Source organism: Diabrotica virgifera, chromosome 4, assembly GCF_917563875.1.
Source record: "Diabrotica virgifera virgifera chromosome 4, PGI_DIABVI_V3a".
In the NCBI taxonomy this organism is placed as follows: Eukaryota; Metazoa; Arthropoda; class Insecta; order Coleoptera; family Chrysomelidae; genus Diabrotica; species Diabrotica virgifera.
Window position 1 is genome coordinate 41,493,754 of NC_065446.1, and position 26,191 is coordinate 41,519,944.

The 26,191-nt window shown below is 33.2% G+C and overlaps 1 protein-coding gene across 1 annotated transcript in view; it reads right to left on the bottom strand.

The window, feature by feature from the left end:
• The window catches only part of LOC114325498 (suppressor of lurcher protein 1), a 933,155-nt gene that overhangs the window by 404 nt on the left and 906,560 nt on the right, over nt 1–26,191 (bottom strand). Inside the window, exon 12 of the mRNA XM_050648175.1 lies at nt 5,205–5,458. Within this exon, the coding sequence (XP_050504132.1) occupies nt 5,205–5,458 (254 nt within the window). The remainder of the gene's footprint in view (nt 1–5,204; nt 5,459–26,191) is intronic.

Consider the following 26,191-nt stretch of genomic DNA (forward strand, 5'->3'; position numbering starts at 1 on the left):
ACGTCAGTTTTGGTTGAATATATACACGTGTTTGAAAATTACGTCATATAGACGTCTTTTAAAACGTCATATAGACGTTAAAATAACGTTTAAAAAACGTTTTCATTTCAGACAGTTTAAGTCTGACGTCACAAAATTGGGAGGAGCTTGTTTGTATTACTCCAAACAATTTCGTTAAATAATTTTCATAAGAAATTTCTCATTTATTGTTTACGTGGTTTGTGTCTTGTCTGATAAAATAAGACTTTTCATTTAGATATTTAGTTGAAGAAACGTGTTAATTAAGAGATTTGTATTCGTTTTTGCTCAGTGAGTTAGTTTAATGAAGTATTCTTCTTGACAACTGTTTGAGGTTATGTTTATTTTCTGTTAATGAACTAACTATGTGTTGTCGAGTTTTATCGAGTAATTTGTTAATAAATTATTTATTAGTTTGTATGTTTTTTCAGTTTTGACACAGTAAGTAGCTATACTTATATAAATAGTGAAAATTCTATAATGCGAAGGCTGGTACAATCATGCATAATCAATGTTAGATTGCTTCTAATGCACAAGCGATCTTAAACAAATGGTAGTATATCTTCGACACATCGGACGTAGACCTATAGGTTTCATGTTACATATTTTGAAACATCTGAAAGAGGTCACTTTTTGAAAGTATTAAAGACGTGATTTTACCGACGTATAAAAGTCGTCACCTTTTAGACGTTTTAAAATCGTCACAATTATGACGTCAAATCGATGAGACAAATACACGTGATTTTCAACGTCGATATTACGTCATAGAAACACGTCAATTGGACCGCGTTATGTAATAGCGGATTAAGCGCCAAAATGTAGTTTTGAGATAAATCGGTTTAAAGATTTTAAATTTGTTTTTGGTACTATTTCTAAAATATAGTACTGACATGTTTCATATTTAATATATTAATGCAAATGTAAGACTTGTACCTGTGTTTAAAATTTTTTAAAAATAATTTATATTTTAAAAGTTATTCGATCAAATGTCGCTTAATTCGTTAATGATTTTTTAAGATATGCATGAGTTAAGATCCGAATACCGGATTAAGAGACATAGTTGGCGCTTAATCTGATGTTACCTGACAAATGATGTCTTTTAATTGGATATCTTAAACGTTAGTAAATATGTTATGTTTTGTAATAAAGAATTAACCAATTGATGGATTCGACCGTTACTTGATGGAAGTTCATTTTATCTAACAATAAAAAACTGAAAACGTTTGTTTTCTATACTTCCACAAAATTTATTATATCTAAGTGACTACAGCTGTTTCGGCGGAGTGCCTTTCTCAAGTAATATAGTTTACAATGTGTTTGCCTTTTTAATCTTCAACTGAAGAGGTTGAGGAGTGGGGAGCTGTTTGTCTCGAGTTGGTCATTCAGAATTATATCTGTATTTTTCAGTTTATTAATTTCCATAGATTCTAAAAAAGATAGCTTAAGGCCTTTATTTTGAATATGTAGAATTTTAAACTCTTCATTGAAAGAATGATTATGATCTAGAAGGTGAAGTGCGTATGTAGAAGTGTCTACCACCACAGAAAGAACCCAGTACCTTCTGCTCTCTCACATATACTGGCAAGATAACAACAACAATAGCCAGATACATAAAAAAGAAAGGAATAACACCAGCTTTCAGAACTAACAACAACTTAAGCAAATATATTAAGAACAATAAAAGCCGAAAGAGAAAGCAACTACAGAGTGGTGTGTACAAACTAACTTGTGGTGACTGTCCGAAAACGTACATCGGTCAAACTGGCAGAACTTTTGACAAACGGATAGCAGAACACAAAAGGGCATTCAACAATAGAAAAACAGACACTTCTACATACGCACTTCACCTTCTAGATCATAATCATTCTTTCAATGAAGAGTTTAAAATTCTACATATTCAAAATAAAGGCCTTAAGCTATCTTTTTTAGAATCTATGGAAATTAATAAACTGAAAAATACAGATATAATTCTGAATGACCAACTCGAGACAAACAGCTCCCCACTCCTCAACCTCTTCAGTTGAAGATTAAAAAGGCAAACACATTGTAAACTATATTACTTGAGAAAGGCACTCCGCCGAAACAGCTGTAGTCACTTAGATATAATAAATTTTGTGGAAGTATAGAAAACAAACGTTTTCAGTTTTTTATTGTTAGATAAAGAATTAACCGACTATTCATGGCGCTTGATTCGTTATTACACTTACAAAGATGCGGATTTTTGTTTATGACAATGGATTATGTACCATTATTGGCGTTTAGTTCGATATTACAAATCCTAGTGTGAGATTTTTTTTAATAAAATAAAAAATGTCGCTTAATACAGGCATTTAAAAACAGCTTTTTTTTTAAATTTTTTTACAAAAAACATATTTTTATACATAGATTTGCACCCTAGCTGCAATATGGCACTATTATCTCGATTTTTGACTTTTGGCGGTTAATCCGTTATTACATAATGCGGTCCAATTGGTCATTTTTATGACGTGTTATCTACGTTATAAAAACGTCGTTTGGTTGCCTGGGATTTTGCTCTGACTGTCAATTTTGAGATCCCAAAAAAGATCCAAAAAAGTTTGGCACTCCTACCCCCGAGTTCCCCCTAAACCCCCTCGGGAGATAGTTTAGGGCAGGAATCACTAATAGTCGGAGAAATAGAAGCGGATTTTGTGCGTGATAAGTAATATGGAAAAACTATACGGGGATATGTTGAATTAGTTGTGTACATGACTTTCCCCAACGGCCGGAAACCATAGTGGGGGACGAGGGTAGTTATAAGGGGTCAAAGTTTTTATTATTTTTTTTGTGACGTTCATGATCGAGATAGTGCACCAAAATTTGGGAATAAGTAGGTCATGACGTAACTAAGTAAAATCTCTAGGGGCGGAACGCTTCGTGGCCGATAAAGGGGTGGGGATAAGGGTGAATATAAAAAATATAAAGGGTTTTTTGCGACGTTCGTGATCGACATAGTGCACCAAAATTTGAGAATAAGTAGACCATGACATAACTAAGTAAAATCCCAGAGCCGGAAACCAGAGTGGGGGACGAGGGTAGTTATAACGGGTCAAAGTCGCGGTTTTTATTATTTTTTTTGCGACACTCATGATCGACATAGTGCACCAAAATTTGGGAATAAGTAGATCATGACGTAATTAAGTAAAATCTCCAGGGGTGGAACGCTGCGTGACCGAGAAAGGGATGGGGGCATGGGTGAATATAAAAATTATAAGGGATTATTTGTGACGTTCGTGATCGAGATAGTGAACCAAAATTTGGAAATAAGTAGACCATGATATTACTAAGTAAAATCCCCAGAGCCGGAAACCAGAGTGGGGGATGAGAGTAATTATAAGGGGTCAAAGTCGCGGTTTTTATTATTTTTTTTTGGGACGCTCATGATCGAGATAAGGCACCAAAATTTTGGAATAAATAGTTCATGACGTAACTAAGTAAAATATCCAGGGGCGGAACGCTGCGTGGCTGAAAAAGGGGGGGGGGCATGGGTGAATATAAAAATTTTAAGGGCTTTTTTGTGACGTTCGTGATCGAGATAGTGAACCAAAATTTGGGAGTAAGTAGACCATGACGTAACTAAGCAAAATCTCCAGGGGCGGAAACCAGAGTTGGGGATGAGGATAGTTTTAAGGGGTCAAAGTTTGTATTATTTTTTTTTGTGACGCAGCACAACACTTTTCTCTCCCACGCGACGTTCCGCCCCTGGGGATTTTACTTAGTAAGGTCATGATCTACTTATTCCCAAATTTTGGTGCACTATCTCGATCACGAACGGCAAAAAAAGTTCCTTATATTTTTATACTCACCCCTGTCTACCACCCTTTTGTACCCCAAGCAGCCTACCGCCCCTGGAGATTTCACTTAGTTACGTCATGACCTACTTACTCCAAAATTTTGGTGCACTATCTCCATCATGAGCGTTACAAAAAAAAATAAATACCGCGAATTTGACCCCTTATAACTACTCTCGTCTCCCACTCTGGTTTCCGGCTCTGGAGATTTTACTTAGTTATGTCATGGTCTACTTATTCCCAAATTTTGGTGCACAAATCTCAGTCACGAACGTCGCAAAAAACCTTTTATATTTTTTATATTCACCCCTACGCCCACCTCTTTGTCGACCACGCAGCGTCCCGCCTATAGAGATTTTACTTAGCTACGTCATGACCTACTTAATCCCAAATTTTGGTGCACTATCTCGATCATAAGCGTCACAAAAATAAAAAAAATATGAAAAAAATTTTTTAAGAAACGCTTTTCTTTAGTTACGAGTGACTAAAATTAAAAATATTATAAAAAAAGCAACTAAAAAGCAAAAAATAAAAAAAATTGAAAAAATCTAAAACATTCGTCAAAGAAAAGCGTGGCGCGTCTTTATCGAATAAACGGTTTTCGCCCCACGCTTTTCTTTAACGAATGTGTTAGATTTTTTCAGTTTTTTTTATTTTTTGCTTTTTAGTTGCTTTTTTTATAATATTTTTAATTTTAGTCACTCGTAACTAAAGAAAAGCGTTTCTTAAAATTTTTTTTTTCATATTTTTTTATTTTTGACTTTTTAGTCTTACACTTTTTAAACATTAAAATATATCGTCATGTTTCTTAAAATATGTATAAAACATATGATGTACCAACATAAAAAGTAGTCGGAGTCGGCAAAAAATTTCAAACTTTATTGTTTATTTATGAAGCATAACGTAAACAATTAACGTAAAAGTGAAATTATGTATAGTTCATATCATTAGCTACAATCCGTAAAAATTTCAAGTTTCTACATTGTAAACAACAACAGAATTTAAGCATTTTCCATTAAAATCGTTTTTTTTTATTTAAACAATAATTAATAAACATAAAAAAATTGTTTTTTATTGACTATTCGCGTATTGTTCCCGCGAATGCATATGTCTGCAAATTTTCATTCATTTGAATTTAAGAAAAGTCAGTCAAATTAACGTCTAAAGATTTGATGCAAACTATTGAAGTAAAGAAAAGTGTTTAATAAAAATTCCTTTTTTTTTCAGTTACAATGCGAAGGCAAAACAATCCTATTTTTCACTTAGAATAGGGAGCGCAGATCAGCACTTTGAATAGACGATTTTCGACTCTTATTGGATATATAACTGTATCACAGTAAAACCATTTAAGCAATAAACTCAATTTAATATACATACCTTTTATAAATGTAGTGGCATTTACACTGGTACTCAGTTTCTTTCCATGGTTTTCTTTTCCCATAACAAATTTAAAGGTAGCGTTAAAACCGGTACCATCAAGTCTGTCATTGGATCGAAATGTGACTCTAAAGAATTTCCTATCAGATTCTACGTCAAACTCTTTGAGTTGACCGCAGTACCTTGAAAATTTTCTATCTCTTGTTAAATAATTAGAAAATTCAACGTAGTCACTGGCTGAAACGGCTTCGCAGCTAAAAGTAAAGACATCAATATACTTTTTTTGTTAACTAAAGTTATAATAATGTATTTGAGTTAAAGAAAATAAGTAATGTTATAATAAGTGTATTTATGTACAGAATATGTAAGGAATATCTTCCGTGATATAGCATTTACTTAATTAATAATATATATAGAGCAATTAAACTAAAAATCTTCTTCTCCTACTTCGGCCTTTTCCTATTATAATTTCGCCGTTTTCGTCCTTTAAAGTGCTATATTTTCCCAGTCATCTTCTCTGAGGTCTGTATCTATCATAGCATTTCCTACTTACGTTTTTCACCTTGTAGCAGGTCTTCTTCGTCTTACGTCTTCTTCCCGGCAGCGTATTTCCGTTTGCGTGTTCATTTCAAGACATTGCGGTTTTGAAACGGACACCGAAACGGTGATACATATCTAGTTCCAAAAAGGTGTTGATTTGAAAGCGCCAACCCCCGAAATGTGCACGGGTTTGTACCGAAATATATGGCGTTGGAATTCTACAAACAAGTGCATAGAACTATTATAATAGGTATATTATTCGTTGCACGTGCTGTTTATCAACTTAGCTTTGAGGGTCGTGTTGTGTATTTAAGTTTAAGTAAATTATTTAAGGTGCATTCGTAACTCGTTGGATCCATGGTATTTTCAAAATCCTTCTATTGCACCATATTTCAAATGCTTCCAACTTCTTTATGTTGTCTACTTTCAGTGTCCATCTTTCCATTCCATACAAAAAAGTCGAGAACAGGTAGCATGTTAAGGCTCGTATTTTCAGCTCCAGAGAAAGGTCTCGATTAACAAACATTTTTTTCATTTTTATAAATGCTTTTCTTGCAATTTCGATTCGTGTCCTGATTTTTCTACCTTGGTCGTTGTTTTCTGTTACCCAGGTTCCCAGATATTTGTAGTTATTCACTCTTTCTACTTGTTTTCCCTCGATATCTAGCCTTCCTATTGTATGTTGCTTAGAATTAATCATGAACTTGGTTTTCTTAACGTTCATTCGTAGTCCATATTTTATACTGACTTGATGTAATCTATTTAGGTACTACTCGTTGCAGTGCTTCTAAACTGTCTGCAAAAATAGCGGTATAGTCTGCGAATCTTATGTTTTTCAAGAATTTTCCGTTTATTGATATACCCTGTTCTTCCTCTGATATTGCTTCCTTAAAAATAGCTTTAAAAATAGCTAAAAATATGTTTGCTGAACAATAATTGTTTAGCTGTAACTAAAATATGTTTTTAATATACATAACACTTTTAGTACCTATATTGTTGTGCATTACTACAAAATGTATACGTATCGTAATAGTTTATTTTGACAGGATATTTTGGCACTACTTTGAGTTTTTTGAAAAATTATAAAGAAAAAAGAAGGTAACTTTGGTAACAAAATTGTTTTATTTCCACAGATCCAATGAATGATAATTTGTTATTCTGCAGATAGGAGCTATTTGTGATAAACAGTTCAAATAAAATAAAATAATGTTACAACTTAACACGTATTTGTGATAATTTTAGGCGCGAAGTTCTTTTACAAACCAGTGCGCATTTCAAAATTAAACGTCTTGAAATGCACACGTGTTTGAAAGCAGATATTCTCCGCCGTTTACGTGCCGATTTCAAAACTACCCGGTCTTGAAATGAACACGGAAACGTAAATACGCTTCCCGGCAAATCCCAGTCCAATATTCTTTGTATACCTATGCCCGCAGTACTGCAGGGCTCTGTTTTCCAAATTTTTTTGTAATTAAACATTCTACTTCCATTCTGTTCCATATTTCCTCTGTTCTAAACTCTGTTATCATTTCTGGTGATTTGTAGACATCTCAACATAAAGTCCAGCTTGTTTTACCCGTGTTATTTTCATTTCTATATCTTTCATACAAGTGCCATCTCGGCTTATCATTATCTTTTCTTTTAACCTTAAGTTCAAATCTACAACTTCGGATTCAATACATAAGTATTCGGTCTTACACATACTTATGTTGAGTCCTCATTGCTCATTTTCTTCCTTTAATTTCCTTATCATATAATTATATTACGTCATGTCCTCCCTCTCTTGTGCAAAAATGACTTTTTCATCTGCGAAAATAAAACAGTATACTTTTCATTAGTATTTTCATCAGTATACTTTTTTGCACGCTCTTAGAAAAATAAATTTTTCTACGAGCGACCGTGAAAAAAAGTCTACTTTTCCGCACGCGTTTTAGTTTGGAAAGTTTTATTTTCCGCACTGAATTTACATACATATTGTGCTTTTAGTGCCCAATTGCTTCGCATGTCTTAGTTCGAAGATAACGTATAACTCAAAATTACTAAATATTAGGTAAGTTTAATATAAAGTCAACAAAATATGTAATATTAATTATATCTATTTATTATTTACAATTTATGTGGAAATTTTAAAGTGTGTGACGTGCTTTTTGACAAATAATTGCTTTGTTTGACATCGTTGCTATGACTTTAAAATATTAAAACCTGTAATATACACCATTAATTACTGCATAACAGGTATTAGTACATTCTTTCACGGTTTTTGCTCTAAATTTTAAAGAACCGCTTGGAATGACATGAAATTTGGCATACGCATAGCTTACATGTCAAAGAAAAAAAGTGATATTGTGCCGATGTGTGCTTTTGCCCTGGGGGCGACTTTCACCCCCTCTTGGCGGGTGAAAAAATATATGTCCAAAATAAGTCCGGAAATTGGTAAACTGACTAATTTTAAGTAACTTTTGTTCTATAGAGCTTTTTCGCCAAGTCAACACTTTTCGAGTTATTTGCGAGTGAATATGTTCATTTTTCAACAAAATAACCACATTTTTAGACGGTTTTTCGCAAATAACTCAAAAAGTAAGTATTTTTTCGAAAAAAATGTTCTTAGCAAAAATATAGCCTGCAAAAAAGTAAAAAAATGGTGTACGCGTTAGGTCTCTGGAACTCGTAGAACCAGAGTTATAGCCAATGAAAAATAGATTCATATTCACCAAATTTCAAATAGAATATTTCGACGTGAAATATCCAAAAAATTAAGCACTTTTTGGGCAAAACCCATTATAAGTTTTTTAAAGTATTTAAAAAAAGATTTATTTCTGTTTTTATAAAAAGTTTCTAACATTAAATTTAAGCAAGTTTCGCTCAAAATAAAGTTGGTCCATTTTGTTTTGGCAAAAAAAATCGGGAAGACCACCCCCTAATTAGAAACTTAAATGAAATTAATCGTTACCGCTCCACAAATTATTTTATTTATGTTGTGTTTACATGATCTGTAAGTTTCATCGATTCAAAGTGCTTATTTTTGAAAAAAAAATTAGTTTTGAAGTAAAATTAATTTTGAAAAACATGCTTTTTTTCAAAATAACTTAAAAATTGTTAGAGATACCAAAAATCTCGAAAAACAAAAAAAAGTCAGCATTGCTTTTCTAAATATCATGAATTTTTTTGTTTTTCTGTTAGACAAAAATTGATTAAGATTTATTGTTTCTAAATTTGCATACATTCGTGATCAGTGACTCGTTCAACCCCTTTTAACTACAGCTCTTTCAAAAATAAGGACTTTGAACCAATGGAACTTACAAATCATATAAACAATACATACATGAGTCAAGAAACTTGTGAAGTCGTAACGATTGTCGTAATTATTTGAGATACTAATTAGGGGGTGATTTTCCCGATTTTTCACCAAAAAAAGGGGCTAACTTTATTTTGAGGGTAACTTGTTTACTTTTGATGCTAGACATTTTTTTATAAAACAAAAATGAAGCTTTTTAAACAATTTAAATAAGTTATAATGAGTTTTCCCCGAAATGTGCTTCATTTTTGGTTATTTCACGTTAAAGTATGCGATTTTTAATTTGACGAATATGAACCTATTTTTCATTAGCTATAACTCTGCTTCTGCTAGGTATAAAGACGTGATAACTACACCATTTAAAAAAAAAAATTACAGGCTATATTTTTGCTAAGAATTGTGTTTTCGACAAAATACTTAATATTTGAGTTATTTTCGAAAAACCGTCTAAAAGCGTGGTTATTTAGTTGAAAAAATGAACATATTCACTGGCAAATAACTCGAAAAGTATTGACTTAGTGAAAAACTCTATAGAACAAAAGTTACTTAAAATTAGTCAGTTTATCCATTTCCGGACTTACTTTGGACAAATATTTTTTCACCCCAAAGAGGGGGTGAAAACAGTGGCGGCTCGTACCACTTTAAGAAGGTAGTGCCAGAACTCGGGCAGCCGCCAAAATTTTTAGTGACGAATTCACGGTATTGTCAAAAAAGGTATACTTACAACAAAAACTGAAAAAATATATGCGCGGATACTTTTATCTTATGTATCTTATGTTTATTGATCTGAGGTGCCAAGCAATTGTCCAACATTGATCAAAACAGTTCCGTAAATTAATTAATAATAAAAACCTCTTAACCTACCACCAGCATTTACTGCTGATAGTGCTTGAAGTTTGTTATTAAGATTTAGTCTCTATTTACCAATTTATAAAAATAATACTATTTCATTATTTACACACATGCACAAATTTTTTTAATGTCACTTTAAAGTTTACGACAATATGAAGTTCATTCTTCTATTTTTTGGTTGCAAAGTTTTCAATGCCTTTATTATTAAAATTATCAATACAATTTACAAAATGCTTTTCTGCAGATAGCATACCTAAATCACTATGTTTTAACATCGAAAAACAGCGTTCTGCTTCAGATGTTGATATAGGAATGGTAACTAAAATACTTAAAAGTTTAATAGTTTCTTCAAATGTGCTTTTTAAGCCTTCCCTCTACAATAAAACCGATAGCGAAACAGCCCCACAGGTAGTACTTAATTCGTCTCGCCAATACAGTACCTACTTCTAATTCAGTTTTAAATCGAGTTTTGTTTAAAAATTAAAATTGTCTCCATGTTTCATTAAGAAATGATTCGAAGAACTGATGCTTATAAGCAGAAACCTTCTCCGACATAAATAAAATAGAAGCAACTAAACGTCCGGAGTAGACCTTTGAAAGATCTGGTACTTTGAATAATATGAACCTTTAGTCGTTGTCTAAATCGGCGCTTAAATTGACCAGCTCCTTAAATATGCCTCTATTTTCTGAATTTTCTTTTTCTTCGTGACCTCTTAAAGCTAACTCAAAAGCTCCACAAAACCTTATACAATTTATGATTTGATTCAAGACATATCGATTCTTATTTACCTGTTCATTATGTTTAATTAGAGTATCACGATAAGCTGAATTTAATTGGGTTTTTATATTTAACTTACCAAGCGTTGAAAAGCTAAAAACGTTATTCATGTGCACTTTAGATTTTTCATGGGATTTCAATTTCTCCCATATATGTACAAGATCATCGGTTCCTTTGTTTGACCAAGTCTCGTCACCTCCAAACAAAACGCATACAAAACAGAAGAGTTTATTAGTTTGTTCGCAACCACACAACCAGCTATTTTTATCATAAATAATTTTATTAAACTTACGACAGCGAAGTTTTTGTCCATTTCCACTTTGTTTTTCAATTTTTAAATCGGGTAAAGGCCGACCGAGTTCTTTAATTTGTAGTTTTTTTTCTAACGAAAAACCACCAAAAGAGTTTTTTAATATACTAATTTGATTCATTGTCAATAAATAAATTAAACGTAGAAAATAATCAAAATATTATTTTTATACCTACGACACCCACGATCACAACGCACTAACTAATAATTACAAATTAAAAAATATAGTAGAGTATAAACACAAATATACAATACAGTAGTAGACAATAAACACAATAGCGTCAAGCGAACGCGTAAAGAAACTAGAAATATGTAGATCTAAAACATTGTATCTTAAGATCCACTAACTTCCTTTTCGAGATTTCGAGTCTGGCACGGAGACTCCAATTTAAACGTATGTTAAAAGTGCAATACCGCTCTCTCTCTCTGTCACTTACACAGGATGCTCATACAATCTTTCTCTTTTCTCACGAGCCACTATGCCGTTCGGCACTGGGATTTTTATGATTTTCATCCTTTATCCGGTCAGCTGTGGGTGGCCAGAGTCGGTAGATTTGCATTGCGCTACACAGTTGCCAGATTTGATATAATTTATAAAAATAAAGAGAAATATTCATAAAAAAAAATAAACAGGCATTAAAATGTTTTTAAGATAAAAAATATGTTTCTGCATAGTTAGCAAGGTAGTGCCATGGCTCTATGGCACTACCTCACGGGCCGCCACTGGGTGAAAACAACCCCCAGGGCAAAAGCACATATCGGCACAATATCACTTTTTTTCTGTGACTTATTAGCTATGTGTATGCCAAATTTCATGTCAATCCAAGCGGTTCTTTAAAATTAAGAGGTTTTGCAATATTTTACCGTTAAAGAACGTACTATATTTAGGCACCGCATTTACTTTAATTCGGGATTATTATCACTTATTAGCGTGATTTTTTAATTTAATTAATTGATTAAGATTTGGTCATTTTTTAAACGCTCGTAGAAAAAAATATTGTTCCTAACTCTTGCGGAAAGTCTCTTTTCCCCACTCGACTGCTTCCCGAACTCCGCTTCGCGTCGTTCGGCAAACTGCAATCGCGTGCGGAAAAGTATGACATTCCTCACTAGTTAGGAAAATAACTATTTCGCGCTATATTATATTCATATCAGCTCTTTTGTAGCTGGACTATTGTATGCGCCACTCATTTTTACGGCGTTTAGCGGTTTTTTTATTCTTATTTGAATATACGGGAAAATACTTTATATTTAGCTTGACCTCTAGCACTTCTTTAAGAAGTGGTACCTCAATCAAGTTACGAAAAAAAAACATACCTAATGAATCTTAATGATCTTAAAACTTAGTGGTAAAATCTGCCAATTTATTAAGAATAACCCGTATACTAAATATATAAATAATCATAAACATTTCAATATTCATTTTAGTACTGTTTATTTTTCCGCATACTGTATATTATATCGAAAAGGCTGGGATTAAGTTAATTTCCTAACAAATCTCAAGTTTCAACGTTCCTCAAATTAAATTATGTCATTTTATTTCAGAATCAATCGAGACTCTTTATATTTTATAAAAGCGATGTTAAATATGTTTATTTAATTTTTATTTCCTTTCGACTTCTTGTTATAGCGACAGACGTCTAATTATATTAAAGAAGCCATTTTGCTAACTGTTTAATGAAATATGGTGGCACTTCATTGGTTTGTTTGGGCACCGAAATTTTTTTTTGTATTGTTTGTGAAAGACAGGTTACTTTTTTTCTACTATTCTTTATATATTTTTGATATGCCCTGGGGAAACGGGGGTTTAACCCCCAAACCTCCCCCTGGGTACGCCACTGCCAAGAAGGGTTTGGGGCGACACCCAAACAGGTAAAGGCGATTGAAACATGGTCTTTTAGCTAATTTGGGACCTATAAATCCTTTTCAATTTACCTTTGAATATGTAATTTACGTAGGTACGATCATAATGTTGTTCTGAAGCTATTTCCTTGTGGCATCTTTATAATCAACTATTTATAATGGGAAATAAGCCACAATTTTACCAAAAAAAGATTTTATTAACGTTTCGAAGCCCAAATCGGGTTTCGTTATCAAAATACAAAATACTACTAAAATAAACAAAAATGTTGTTGCTAAGTAAAAAATTCTTCTAATAATTTATTTAATCTGACTCATTTATATTGGCAATTCAGACGTATATTATACATTTTAAAGTAGAAGACTTTAAAATGATATCGTCAATATTTATGAGTTGCGTTCCTGGGACGACTTTACTAAAAGATAGTTAATTCGATTACATGAAATCAATCCCAACTCAAGAATATCTGTCACAAAAAATATCATAGCATGTGATCTGTCTTTAAAAAGACAACCAAATGCAACAATTTAAATTATAAATAATATTAATATTATTTATAATTTAAACATATTAAAGTCAGAATTTGGTATTAGTTTTTTGAAAGTAAATTAAATGTAAGACCAAATACTTACGATGTTGGGATAGTATCACGAGGTTTTTTCCTGGTTTTCCCTCGTGATTTACTATGGAATCTCTAACGCGAGAATTTTACTGTCATTGTTGCATTTGGTTGTCTTTTTAAAGACAGATCACATGCTATGATATTTTTTGTGACAGATATTCTTGAGTTGGGATTGATTTCATGTAATCGAATGAACTATCTTTTAGTAAAGTCGTCCCAGGAACGCAACTCATAAATATTGACGATATCATTTTAAAGTTTTCTACTTTAAAATGTATAATATACGTCTGAATTGCCAATATAAATGAGTCAGATCAAATAAATTTTTAGAAGAATTTTTTTACTTAGCAACAACATTTTTGTTTATTTTAGTAGCATTTTGTATTTTGACAACGAAACCCGATATTTCAGCATTTGTTTTCATTGTTATTTCTCCCTCTATTGTTACATTGTGGCCCAGCATTCTTCTCAATATTTTTCTTTCAAATTTCAGAAGGCTGTCTTCCTTTTTCTTGTTAATCGTTGTTTTTTCCATCCCATATGTAACAAGAGGTCTTATTAAGGTCTTATAATATATTTATATTATACTAAGAGTCTTGCTTCTCAGCAGATTCCTATTCATTCTATATGTTTTTCTGCCATCCATAATTCTTTCCTCTGTTCTCTCTTTTTCGGTTTTCCCTATTGTTACTCCCAAGTAGCTAAAGGTGGATAAAGTTTCAAATTTATGGTTCTGTGTTATTAGATATTTCTGAGTTGTTGTGTCACCGTTCCCTATCGTCGTGTGTTTTGTTTTGTGCTGGTTTATCTCTAGTCCTATTCTCTTTGCTTCCTTGTCTAATTTTCCAACTGCTTTTATAAGTGTCATCTTCGTCTTCGCTATGATGACGACATCATCTGAATATGCTGCTAGTAGAAGTTGATCTGTAATAATAATTTTGTTTGCAATGTTTGTCCTCCTTATGATTACTTTCAATAGCTGATTAAACAGTGTCGGGGAGGTAGAGTCTTCTGTAGAGCCTTTGTTTGCATTGATCTCCTTAGAAGTTGTTCCGTTAAAACTGATCCTTGCTTTGGTGTTCTTTAGGCTCACTGTTAGCATATGTCTTAATTTTTCTAGGATTTCAACATTCTCTAGCTCCTCCATCATTTTCGTCCGATTGATTGTATCAAAAGCGCTTTTGAAATCTATGAATATAAGGTGCATTTCTCTGTTGTATTCTCTCGACTTTTGATTTGTTTGCTCCACTGTATGTATAGGATTAATCGTCGACCTCCCCGGTGTGCAGTGCCGGATTTACCACTAGGCCGACTAGGCCGCGGCCTAGGGACGCAAGCAAAAAGGGGCCGCAGCGTTTTGTAAAAAAGAATGTGTGTGTACTTTGTACGCACGTAAGAAGTTATACTTCTATTATATGATTTCAACGAAATTAATATACTTTAAACAGTTTATTTATATTTTATTTAAATATTAAACTAATTTTAATTCTTACTACTTCTCAAAATTTTTGATTAAAACAGTGCCAAAAATTAAAATAATAAAAGAATAAAACACACACAAACAAACACATTGAAAAATGCCACAAATGATTTCTGAACAATGTAGGAAAAAATTTTAATTAAATACGTATTTTCTGAAAAAAATTATATAATAAACTTACAATCATAAAATGTATAAAAAAAATAAAAAAAAAATAAATATTTCCATTGGGGTTCGAACCCGCTTATCATCGCAGTTAGTACTGAAATTCATTCACCTTAAACTTTTACCCACGGAGACAATGTGTCATCATGTGCGAAGATCAACTAACTAAACGGATTAAACTTTTGACTGTTCTGAATTTAACCAAATTATTTTAATTTTGAATTGAAATTACTTAGAATTGAAAGAAATATTAGAATACAACAAAACATAGAGTAAGAAAACAATATATTAGGTGAATATTGATAGAAATTTTGATGGTAATTAAATTATGTAAATCAAAGCATTGCATACTATTTTAGTAGGTTCTTTTTAAATTTTCCAAATAGGTAGGTCCTACCTATGAAAATTTTTATTAGGATACTGAAACATTTACAATTAGTACGTACCTGTCGCTTTTAAAAACTATTTAAAAAGTCACTACAATATTATAAACTTGCATTTTTCTCTGCCATCACAACGATAAAAACTAATATACACAACATTAATTTGTTTATCCAAAATCTCCATATTGAACAATTATTGTTAGATGATTTTAACGCCCAATCAGATCCCGTATAAAGTTAATACCATACTGTCTGTGTGCACATGCGCGCAGAATTATGAAATTTTACTCTTAATCGCGCCTAAAGATGTATAACTTCAAAAAAATTTTTGTTAAAAAAGTTGCATTTTTATTTTCCAAAATTAATTAATAATTAACTTATTAATTAAAAATTAAATAATTACCGCTACTGTAAATCGAGTACATTACTTTTGTATATAAACAATACAATCTAATTAAAATAACCAATGTTCATATCAAAAATAAATATTACTGCTTGCCAGAGTTTAGGTGGCTATACAGCGTGGTGCAAATGTCTGCAATATAATATATTGCAATAGAAGAATATTATTCTTCTATATTTCGGAAACCGGCGACTTTAAGGAAAATCCCGAAGCAGGTTGATTTTTATTTTTAAATTACGATATTTTGGCATACATTTCATGCGAGTGCCGTCATCCATATGGACGTGGAAAAAGTGTATTTTTTGTCTTTCTTAATGGCGGTACAGGCTCCTTTTTTCAATATTTTATTTAGTTATAGAGTAATTTCCACATACTAACATATTTCTGAAATTGGGCTCTGTACCGAGATTCTTTATTATATTACGAATATGTTTGCCAAATATCTCGACAAAATATTCAAAATTAGAGCCGCAATCTTCGCGACGCGACGCGACGCGAAAATATCAAGTAATGGTTGTATTTGTGTGTGGCCTACGTTTTCGGGTTAATCAGTCTACGACAAGACGCGACGAAGTGCGAATTTGTTTTGTTCGCGACGAGACACGACGCACTGTCAGTGTCAAGTACAAGTTGCTTTTTTCAATTCAAATTATCCCATATAGCACACAACGTCCAATGTACGTCCATATAACGTACATTTAAAGTCCAAACGTCCATGGACCAAAACTGGACGTACTATGTACGTACATTACGGGACGTCCATTGGACGTTTGATTTCAACGTACATTGGACATCCATTTGTGGTCCATGGATATTTTACACAAAACGCGACTATTATATTAAGTCCCAATACAAACTAAATGAGAATCTTCTTGACAACGTTGTCGCTCTTCGCGCTATCGGTCGTGAAAGGTAGTATTAGTCAGGTACTTTTAGGGGATTATCGCTGTTAATTGTTGTGGAATACTGAAGGAGGGTTTATTTATGATAATTCACAGAATGGCAAACCTGCTTGTAATATACAACAACGGTACTGACTCTAAAAATAGTTTGGAACAGAAACAGAACAGATATTAAACTTCTTTTAATGTGCATGCTTCCTAAGGCGTCATTTATCTGAATCTCGTCTTTATGAAAATACATCCTGTGATATATTTGTGTTTTCTGTTTATCGTGCAAGTGCAGTCGTGCATTAATAAATTTCCTAGTTCCTATAATAAAGTATATATTATAATGAAGTTATAGTAAAGAGAAATAAAAAAGGTCTTTTGTGTAATATTTTTAAGTATAAGTTTAGTATTATAAGGAACTATTTCCTATAAAGGCTTTTTGCTATGTATTCACAAAATTATGGATACTAGATTGCTTTCTGAAAAGTGCCCTACAAATGTCAATAAGACGTACATTGAATGTACATAAGGTGTACACTGAAAGCTCCAATACAACGTACAATGTACGTTTGTAGCGGACGTTCTATGGACGTCCAATTTTGTGAACTCTGGACATTCGTTGGACGTCCATCGGATGTCCATTGTACCTTAGCGGGACGTCCATTGGACGTTCCAATGTACACAGATGTACGTCCATTGGATGTCCATAAAACGTACTTGTGCTATCTATATGCTACTCTATAGTTTATTAAATAAATAAAAAATAATATGTATATTACCAGTGTTTTTTCATTAACATACTTTAAAGCCAGTAACAGCGTCTATATAATCGAAAGTGCATGGTAATAAGCCACAATACATTTTAAACGAACGTGGATTATTTATTAATTTCGAATATAAATGATGAATCTCTCCAAATTTATTTCGCTCCAAATATACGATATTTGTTGTCTTTCTTCTTCCTTTATGGAATTTTTTTAAAGCTAAGTATTAAATATGAATTTTCTAGCAAAACTGCCGTATATTTCCCCATACTTAAGATTAGGAATGAATTGACATCGTCACGTTTGTCCTAGATTGAGCGATGGAAAGCGACGCTACATAAGCCACAGGTCGCGTGAATTACTGGTCGCATCGTATCTCATCGCACCGCATCGCGTCGCGTCGTTTTCCGTCGCTCACCTAGGACAACGGGTGAATGTCGTGGTGAGGTCCGAAAATTTTTCTAAGTATTTTTCGTTCAAAACGTCTGAGCTTTTCTTCGTTTGATGTGGTCATGGTCCACGTTTCGCAGCCATATGTTAGTACAGGTCTGACGATGGATTTATAGATTTTGATCTTGGAACTTCTTGTAAGATTTTTTGATTTTATAGGCTTATCCAGTGCGAATAACGATTTGCTGCCATGTTTATTATGTTTGCTTGAATGTTGTATGTGGTGTTAAATAAAGTTATTGCTCTGTTTTGTCCATATTTGTTGTATTAGCTAGCTGGTTTATTTCTTTATGTAATTGTCTTCCTCCGTATTTTATTAATTCCACTGCTATTTCATCTTCTACTTCTACTTTTTCCTTTAATATGTGTTTTTGTACTTCTGCTGTCAAAATTTCTACTTCGTTGTTATCTTGTATGGCCTTACTTCTTAATCGCAGTGTGTGAATACTATTTTTTCGTAATATTCTTCCCATATTCTGCTGATCTGTTTGTCTTTAAATACTGTTTCTCCTTTCTGATTTTTTAGTCCTCTTGTTTAAATGCTGAGCGTATTTTTTATTGCTCTGTCTTTTTTATAAAATTGTTTTATTTTATGGTTTTCTCTGTCTTTTTCAATATCCTCCAGCGTAACCAGTCATTTTTCTTCTTTTTATTCGTTGAGTTTGCTTTGTTTCTCGCTGTTTTCTTCTGACGGGTTGTTGATCCATGTCATTCTGGTGAAGGTTTTTTAGTGTTCTGTCTGTTTTGCAGTCTTGATCGTACCTAATCAACTATTTATAATGGGAAATAAGCCACAATTTTACCAAAAAAAGATTTTATTAACGTTTCGAAGCCCAAATCGGGTTTCGTGGTCAAAATACAAAATACTACTAAAATAAACAAAAATGTTGTTGCTAAGTAAAAAAATTCTTCTAAAAATTTATTTGATCTGACTCATTTATATTGGCAATTCAGACGTATATTATACATTTTAAAGTAGAAGACTTTAAAATGATATCGTCAATATTTATGAGTTGCGTTCCTGCGACGACTTTACTAAAAGATAGTTCATTCGATTACATGAAATCAATCCCAACTCAAGAATATCTGTCACAAAAAATATCATAGCATGTGATCTGTCTTTAAAAAGACAACCAAATGCAACGATGACAGTAAAATTCTCGCGTTAGAGATTCCATAGTAAATCACGAGGGAAAACCAGGAAAAAACCTCGTGATACTATCCCGACATCGTAAGTATTTGGTCTTACATTTAATTTACTTTCAAAAAACTAATACCAAATTCTGACTTTAATATGTTTAAATTATAAATAATATTAATATTATTTATAATTTAAATTGTTCGAAGATGTTCCAGACCCGAGGGTCAGATAATACAACAAGTGATGGAGTTCAAATATCTAGGCATCACACTATCTAGCTACGGAAAGCTCAAAACAGAAGTGGAAGATCAAGTCAATAGATCAAACATAGCCCCAGGTTGTCTGAATGAGACAATATGGAGAAATAAAAATATCGGAAAAGAAATGAGAGGTAGAATTTACAAAACAATCATCAGACCAATAATGAGACACGCGGCAGAAACACGACTCGACACAGAGATGACAAAAATATTGCTCGAAACAGCAGAGATGAAAACTTTTCGAAAAATCGATGGTAGGACTCTATGGAAAAGAGCTAGAAGTACAGCTTACGACGGAGATGCAAGGTTGGACAACATTAATAACTGGGTAAGAAACAGAAGAGTAGAGTCGAATGACCACATTAGCCGAATGACAACAAATAGGACAGCGAGAGACGGTTCCCCATTAGGAAGACGATCAGTGGGAAGACCACGAAAACGATGGAACGACAACTTATTAGAGGCACATTGAAAAAAACAGATGCAGTCATGTCTATGTTATAGTCAAATCCCGAATTTCAGGCACTTCTAGGTTTGACTAGGCAATCCTCAGGTCTTACTGACGGTCTTAGTCAAAGCCCGAAATAAATTAAAGTTTCGGCCTTTGGCTAGTCAAACCTAGGAGAGACTACGTTGGTCAGGCAAAGGTCGAAATTTAATTTTATAAAAACGGGGTTTGACTAGTCAAACCCCGATCAGCTCTTAAAATGTCGTAATTTGTTAGATTAGGTTTAATAAAACGTCATTTTTTAATTTTAATGTTTATTATTTTTATATTGTCGTAACTAGAAAAAAAATTAGTGTTTATTCTCACGTGTTGAGGCATTATGGCATTTAGAGTTGCACAATACGTTAGACCTTTTACACTTACGTAACTTGAAAGAGCATTTCTTATTGCAGTAGCATTTTATAAATCCTTGTCCTCCAAATTTAGAATCTTTTGTACTAATTTCTCTCAGAGACAGAGACAGCGACATGTCTGGAACATCTTCGAAATTAGGAAATTTCTCTTTGCATTCTCTTATTTGATTTCTTGAAAAAAAAGTGTGTTTATTTTTCCGTATTTCGTACCAACTCTATATAAACCGTCAATTGTTTTATCTTGTATGCTACTTAAAATATTTTGAGCATCCTCTTTGGCTCGATCAAAGCTGAGGATAGGTATTGTTACAGTTTTTCCGATCGACATTGGAGGACATTTTTTTTCACTTAACTGTTTCATAGCATTAGCCTGGGCATGAAGACCTTCAATCGCATTTCCTTAACTTATTTTAATCTTTTCTGTCTGTGCACAACGCATGCTCGAACGCGTGCCAAGGAGATACTCGAAATATTTTGGGTATCATACAAGATAAAACAATAATAACAATAAGTACTAATTTCTCTTAGAGACAGCTTAACGTCTGGAACATCTTTGAAATTAGGAAAATTCTCTTTGCATTCTCTTACTTGATTTCTTGAAAAAAGTGAGTTTATTGTTTCGTATTTCGTACCAATTCTATATAAACCGTTAATTATTGTTTTATCTTGTATGATACCCAAAATATTTCGAGCATCTCCTTGGCACGCGTTCGAGCATGCGTTGTGCACAGACAGAAAAGATTAAAATAAATTAAGGAAATGCGATTGAAGGTCTTCATACCCAGGCTAATGCTATGAAACAATTAAGTGAAAAAAATTTCCTCCAATTTCGATCGGAAAAACTGTAACAATACCTATCCCCAGCTTTGATAGAGCCAAAGAGAATGCTCGAAATATTTTGAGTAGCATACAAGATAAGACAATTAACAATTTATATAGAGTTGGTACGAAATACGAAACAATAAACACACTTTTTTCAAGAAATCAAGTAAGAGAATGCAAAGAGAATTTTCCTAATTTCGAAGATGTTCCAGAAGTTAAGCTGTCTCTAACAGAAATTAGTACAAAAGATTCTAAATTTGGAGAGCAAGGATTTATAAAATACCACTGCAATGAGAAGTGCTCTTCAAAACCATGTAAGTGTAAAAGGTCTAACGTATTGTGCAACCCTAAATGCCATAATGTCTCAACATGCGAGAATAAACACTAATTTTTTACAGGTATTTTTTAACACGTATTTTAATTACGACAATATAAAAATAATCAATGACGTAAATAATTAAAAAATTACGTTCTATTAAATCTAATCCAACAAATTACGACATTTTAATAGCTGATCGGGTTTTGACTAGTCAAACCCCGATTTTATAAAATTAAATTTCGACCTTTGCCTGACCAACGTAGTCTCTCCTAGGTTTGACTAGTCAAAGGCCGAAACTGTAATTTATTTCGGGCTTTGACTAAGACCGTCAGTCAGACCTGAGGATTGCCTAGTCAAACCTAGGAGTGCGTGAAATTCGGGCTTTGACTATAACATCTATACAAAAAGAAGAAGAAGGTAATCAAGAGTGGGTCGTGGGATCGTCGAAATCTTCGCCAGGATTTTTTATATACAAAAACAATATTATTTTTCTGTTTCCGACGTTTCGTCTTAGTCATATTCATGAATCATTTTCCCATACTTGTATTTTTGTACGTCTCGTTTTAAGGCTTCTGATATTTCCTTATTAAGTTACTTTATTGGTAACGAGCGATCCACAATTATTGGGATCAAAGCTAGCCGTGCCAAAAATTACGTATGTCTTGTTTTAATCTAAATTTATATCATTGGTTTATCAATTAATTTTGATTCACATTACAAAACATAAAAAATCAGTCAAAACCTTTAACACAGAACTTTAATCAAAAATAAAAATAATTAACAAAATTATAAGTAACAATAATAAATAAAATCAAACAAGATGCTGTATATGTCCACCACCAACATCTCTACATAACCTAACTTTTCTTGTTAAGTTGACGTACACTGCAAAGTTGACGTAAACGGGAAAGTATATCTGAATTAAGAATAGACAATGTGTATTGGTGCATGTCATGCACTGTATAGCTATCTCTGTCGTTCAGAGCCACCTATGGTGACAATAATTTTGGATGACACGTTATATAAATAAAATTAGATTAATGTATTAACTACAATATAGATAAAGTCAAACATTAAGGAATACACGTAATTTCTCCTTGTGACCATGTTCTAAACTTGAAAAAATATATAGGGAATAATCACATATTTGACATGCCATTCCTATTACAACCAGCATTTCATTGGCTAGAATTAGTGATGAGTTTATATGACGTCATTATTATATTTGGTAAGATTGTAAATGGTCCATTTTCCGTTGGAACTTTAGGGGAAGGACGGGGAAGATGACGCAGCGTCTAAGATGACGCACCTCTGTATTTTATCAAGTACTTCACTAAATTCAGTTTTTATACCCGTGGCGCCCTCCTTTAGAAACTACTATTACTTTAAAACTTCATCGGTCAGCTTTCGTACTGTTTAGTATCTGTGAGGCAGAGTAACGCGATACACGTTGATTTCTTGTTATTTTTGACACTGCGAATATTAATGGTAAGTTGTTTAAAAATGGTTCCATTGGATTTTCTTCATATTCATGGGAGTAGGTGATATTTATTTTCAGTTAGCGAGGATTTATCTGTTAAATATTTGATGATGGATAATTTTGATAACCATTTTTTGTAGGTTATGCTGAACAGGCTAAGTTGACGCAGACTGCGTCATCTTTGCTGTTATAGTGCGTCATCTTTGCCTTTTCAGTTCATTACCTTAAATAACAACGGAGTATAGAATATTTATTATTTAGTGTCCATTTTGCATTTTGAGGCATCTTTTTCTTTTTTAGAAATGGGAAAATATATACGAAAAACACAGAGAGGATCATTTTCTGCAGCAGCTCTTAATGCAGCATTGAATGCAATTTGTAGAGATGGTCGTAAAATTCGGGAAGTGGCAAGGGCATTTTCAATACCAGAAGCTACATTGAGGAGAAAACTTAAGGTTAAAAATTTATTAAAGGAAGTCAAATCAGAGTCTCTTGGTAGAGCCCCATTGTTTTCGGCACATCATGAAAAGGAGATACTAGATCATGTTCTCAAGCTGGCCAATTTATTTTTTGGTATCACTTGCATAGAGCTGAGAACCATGGCATTTGCTTATGCAGAACGCAATGAAATTAAACACAATTTTAATAAGAATAAACAAATGGCTGGAAAAGACTGGTATCTAGGATTTATAAAACGAAATCCTCAAATTTCCTTGAGAAAGCCAGAAGCTACAAGCATTAATAGAATAACAGCCTTCAATAAAATAGAAGTAGACCGCTTTTTTAAAAATTTGGAAACAGTGCAAGAAAAATATAAATTTCTGCCAGATCGCATTTACAATGTTGATGAAACCGGTATATCTACGGTTCCTAAAGAATCATGTAAAAGACTTGGACCCAAAGGAGTAAAGCAGTTTGGAATCATTTCTTCGTGGGAACGAGGGAAGAATATCACGGTAATAATGGCGTTCAGTGCCTCCGGTAACTACATACCTCCATTATTTATATTTCCCAGGAAGAGGATGAGCCCACAGCTTCAGAAAAATGGACCAAGCGGTGCGATTTACAACTGCACGGATAATGGATGGAGTAATACGTCTATGTTTTTATTATGGCTGAAGCATTTCCAAAAAAAAGTCCTGTCTAGTCCAGATAATCCGGTGCTGTTAGTATTAGATAATCACTCGAGCCATATTTCACTGGATATTTATAATTACTGCAAAGAGAATAGGATTATAATGGTTAGTATTCCACCCCACACATCCCACAAATTACAACCTCTTGATGTGTCATTTTTTTCTGCATTAAAATATGCGTATAGTCGCCATTGCAATTCCTTTCTAAAATCTAAGATCAGCAACTCAGAGTTTGAAGATAAAATTACTCCATATGATGTCGCCGAGATTTTTAAGTTAGCATATGATCAGGTGGCAAATATTGATAAGGCCGTTTCTGGTTTCGGAACGTGCGGAATTTTTCCGTTAAACTCTGATAAGTTCACAGAAGATGACTTTTTTCCTGCTGATAATTTAAACAATGATAGCTTGGATAGAGATGTTTCTCCTGAACCTGCACCTCAGGGAACACCTCCACTAATAACAACACCATCTATAAGAGAACCAGAATTACCACGTCCATCAACCAGCCGACAGTCTCCTGAAAGTCGTCACACAACCCCCACAAAACAAAATGAAATAACCAAACGTCCACATATTTCTCTTTCACTTATTTCTCCAGTTCCTTTGCCCAATAAAAAAATTAAAAGAAAATATGGACGACAAAAGCAACATTCTGAAATTCTAACAAGCACCCCTTTAAAATAATTCTTAGAAGAAAAAGAGAATAAAAAAAAAGAAAAACTGGCGAAGTCGGAAGAAGGAAAGAAAAAAGTAACCAGACAAGTATTGGTTAATGATGCAGGATTAAAACTAAATAAAAATAAAGGGAAAGCCAAAGTACAAAAAATAATCAAACAAAAAATAAACAAAAAAATCTTGGAGGATAGCGATACTGAAGAAAGCGATTTTGATGAAGAAGGTCTTTGCAATGACGATGAGTTGGATGACATAATCAACGAGGGAGGTGAAACTGATATCTGCATATTATGTGGAGACTTCGGCAAAAAGACGGAAACATGGTTCAGATGCACAAGTTGTGGACAATGGGTGCATAAAGAATGCAGTGGAGCCAAAAGTCCCGAAAACTACATTTGTGACTTTTGTTAATATGTTAAAAAAGCTTTGTTTACATTTTCTTACTTTCAGTATTAAAAAATAAATTTTCTTTTCATATCACTTGCGCTTTTAATACAGATACCTACATGCGCCATCTTCACCATCACTGTGCGTCATCTTTCCCTCGGTGGAAGGTAAGATGGCGCAAAAGCGTTTTTTTTAAAGCCGCATAAAAAATACTTCCTTTTATTAAATTTAAAAATAATCCTAGAAATTGGTTATAGAAATGTCCAAATTACAGGCTCGTAGCATTCAAAGTTAGCTTAAATATTTTTTACCCTTAAATAAAATGTATTTTGCTTAGGTGCGTCATCTTCGACGTCCTTCCCCTACCAAGCTGCAGACGGGGGTTGTGAATTGCATAGTGTAGAATTCCTTCCCTTTTGTCTTCATTGCGGCATCCATTTGGCTTGCATATTGTAGAAGCCTTGGATGTGTCACCAGGGAAATGGACCAATAAGTTTTCAATTTAAAAATCTTTTAGTAATATTTTTAATATTTTTCAATAGTATTAATGTCGCTATTAGGATTGAAAACTTTACCTTTACCTATAACTTTTAATTGAAGTCAAAAGATTGTGCGTTAAAATAAAATAATTTATTTTTGTCGGACAAAAAAGGGGGCGTGATCGTCGAGTCCGCCACCCGCAAGATGTCACTCTAGCGCGATACAATTTTGTTATTACAAAACTCTTACACTGTTACTAATAAAACACTCGTATTCTAAGGTAATAAATAATATCGTATGGCATTTTTGCCGGGGAGATCCTTTCAGATAGTTCCAGCGCCAATTACATCTTTAACCCTGTTTCAAGTAACTAGTGTCGATGTACACTAGCCCAGGGGGACCGACGGCTTAACGTACTCTCCGAGGCACGGTGAGACGGCTCGTGTCATTATTGGAAATGAAAATGGTTTGTCTTTGGCAGGGATCGAACCCACGTCTACTGGCGTATGAGGCCAGCGTTTATGCCGTTACCCACGGCCGCTCACTTCTATAGGTTATTCCGTATTTATATTTCCGTATTCTAAGGTTATTCCGTATTTATATCTAGAATAGTTATCCTGAGTATAAGGT